Raw genomic sequence first — 3015 nt, forward strand, 5'->3', positions numbered from 1 at the left:
GGTGCGTTGATTATAACAGAATAACAGAATTCCAAAACTGATTAGCATAGTAGATATATTGTTTTTGTCCTTTTTACACCATAACCATGAATACCAAGTACTTCGGAGCTAATTTATACGACTGATTAAAAGATATTAGACAAAGTGTATCTCGCTGATTTTCTTATACATTGGTTAATCGATTCAAGATTCACTCAAAGTGCAAATTTTCGGTAATACCAATCCGTGTGGTCAATTATGAATTTCAAATAACTCAACGTACATATGTACAGATGGGTAAATTATTGGTTAAATTGGGAAAAGATCCACAGCTCAGGTGAGATTTAGGGTCGTGAGTTCAAATGTCACCTGAGCTGTGGATTTTTCCCAATTTAACCAATAATTTACCCATCTGTACATATGTACGTTGAGTTATTTGAAATTCACGATTCAAGATCTTTTTTCAGTTAACAAAAGATACAATATTCCAGAATATGTAAGCTATTTTTTTAAAATTTCACACGAGATTCTAGAAGGTGTCTGGCATTTCTGGTAGTTTAGTCCATGGTCCATGATGCTATTTCAGAAAGCAATCCACTAGATGCCAAATCCACAATATTTTCTAGAACTTTTGGTCCATCACACAAAATAAATATGTTAAATACAAATACAAATACAACAATAGTTTTAATAAGTGTAAGAAGGGTTCTGTTCACCATAGGTGGATTAAATCGGGTTTTTCTTAAAGTTTCAGGTTAATTAAGAAAAAGGGATCAAGTCTCTCCAGTCTCCCCTACAGATTGATGAAAAAGTTTTGTTAAAAACTATCCTCAAGCGGTAATTTTTGAAATTGCAAAAAACGTTGTACGATACTCGATGCAGAATTCGATTTTTAAAGCACTCGTCGTAATTATCCAACGAGGCTTGCCTCGTTGAGTGCTGAAAAAATCGAGTTTTGCAACGAGTTGGGAACATTTTTGTCATTACAAAAAAGGAGGTTTGAATAGGATGGTTACATACTTCTGCAGAATGAGGTACAACTGAGTATCATGGTCAATCAATCTTATTTAACATGTAGTTGATTCTACTATTGATTACACAAAAATGAATGAAACATGTATATTGGCAAAAGCGCCGAACAGTGCTACTTTTTAGCACATGTGTCGAAATTTAGTACTTTTCGGCACTTTTGTGTTAATAAAAAGTAGCCGTTTTAGCGCTATTTTCCTTAATGAAAAGTTGATGTTTTCACAACGTAATGGCAAAATATATTTCTTTCCAATGTTCCAGTAGCGATTTTCATTATATATGTCTCATGGATTAATCCATTAACGTCTCTAATGAAAATTTTCTTGAAAGTTCGAAAAAAAAACTTCTTTGAGGTTCAACCAAACATTTCTCCAAACCTCTAGCGATTTTCTAAAAAAGTCCTGCAGTTATTCACCGTAATAATTTGTTCATGGATTTCATTTTGTATTTGGCTTTAATAATTCAATGTAGAGATTTCTTGTGATTTTTTGTGGGTTTTGGTGATTTACCTACTTTTTACAAGAACGCTTGATGTATCGCATGTAAACCGTAGATTTATTTCAAAATACATGTAATGTTATAAATATTCTTCCATTAACAATACTTAATAGAGGGCCAAACCAATTGTTAAAATATTAAATCAATGAATACAACATTTATATAATTCATAAAGCATGTCCGTTGATTGCGATATAATATAAAGCCATAGGTGGATTCCAGTCCGTGACTAACGATTGCGTTATTGTTGATATTCCAATTTTTCCTTGTTCAGCTCCGCATTCTGGTTATCCCTGTCGGTGCGATAAATATAGGCCTTGTTGGAGTGGATGTCCGATGTTCCGCTCTCCAGCGGCACATACTGAACAAGTTCCTCTTTATTTTCGGTTAGCAGCTGTTTCAACTGATGCACTTCTTTGTCTCTTGCCAGAGCGCTCAGTTTACCCATCAGCTCGGGGTCCTCTTCGAGGGCTTGATCCAACACATCCCAAGAGATAAATTTCAGGTCCGAGCCGAAGAACAAGTCGTCTGAAAGGATATCGATGATGTGATGCAAATCCAGCGGACGGACTTTGTTGTAGAGTTTTCCGTTATCCGTTGGTGGGCTGGATAGGGGACGTTTTGCAGGGCGCATGAAACGTTCAACCCAGTTTGAATTATCTTGAGGCGCAGAATGTTCGGTCTAAGAAATAATATGGATTAAGTTCTGTCAACGTTTCCGAACACCAAATTTCAACTATACTTACGAAAAGACCACTACGTCTGCCGATCCTTGGTACGCTCTTGGATTGCTTCAGGAAGAAGTTTTCGAAATCACCCCGGCGTCCGATGCGAGGCACGCTTTTGGAAAGTTTGATGAAAAACCCTGGTGTCTCGTCAGCTGCTGCAACCGAAAGAGCCACAAGAAGCAGGAAAAGCTTCATCGTTGATCCAAATCCCCTAATCAGTCTTGATTATCACTATCAAAAGGTTAACTTTGCTCGCGGACTGATACCTGTCATAGGTTTCGAGCCGCATTTATATGATATCTCCCTAGACTTGTATGCAAAGTAACCCGCATGAGTTTGCAGGAATTTAAATATTTCAATCGTAAAGAGTTCAAAAAGGCAACGCACTTCTATGAATGTTGCAAATTTGATTAGGCAAACATTTTTTTTTCATGGTGATGCATCCCCGTTAGTGGTTTGCCTGTCTACCAGGCATCTGAATACATATGTATATCTTTTCACAGGTGTTCGAACACTCACTCAACCATATGATTTTTGCAAACCATGACACCTTGAATGAGTTTTTTGAATCTATGCCTACCCTTTAACCCTTTGGGACCTGATTTTTTTTAAGCGTTTTTATATTTTTTACGTATTTCTTTAGTTTAGGTGTTCAAAAACTTAAAAAGGGTCAAAGTGACAAGCAGGGCGCGGAGGCTGAAACATGCCGCATTTCGTCTTTACCGCGTTTTTGCATTTTTCTTGTGTTTTCGTTCGTACTTGAGTGGAACGCTGATGGAAG

General features: G+C 36.9%; 1 protein-coding gene across 1 annotated transcript; it reads right to left on the minus strand.

Moving 5' to 3' along the window:
* Window positions 1–1444: 1444 nt before the first annotated feature.
* Window positions 1445–2687, minus strand: LOC109430867 (uncharacterized). The gene is made up of 2 exons (XM_019706960.3): window positions 2253–2687; window positions 1445–2188 (listed from the first exon to the last, which is right to left on the minus strand). Exons 1-2 carry the CDS (start codon window positions 2427–2429, stop codon window positions 1748–1750), a joined length of 618 nt encoding a protein of 205 aa, XP_019562505.2. The 5' UTR covers window positions 2430–2687; the 3' UTR covers window positions 1445–1747.
* Between the last annotated feature and the right edge of the window lie 328 nt (window positions 2688–3015).

Source organism: Aedes albopictus, chromosome 2 (assembly GCF_035046485.1).
Source record: "Aedes albopictus strain Foshan chromosome 2, AalbF5, whole genome shotgun sequence".
Classification (NCBI taxonomy): Eukaryota; Metazoa; Arthropoda; class Insecta; order Diptera; family Culicidae; genus Aedes; species Aedes albopictus.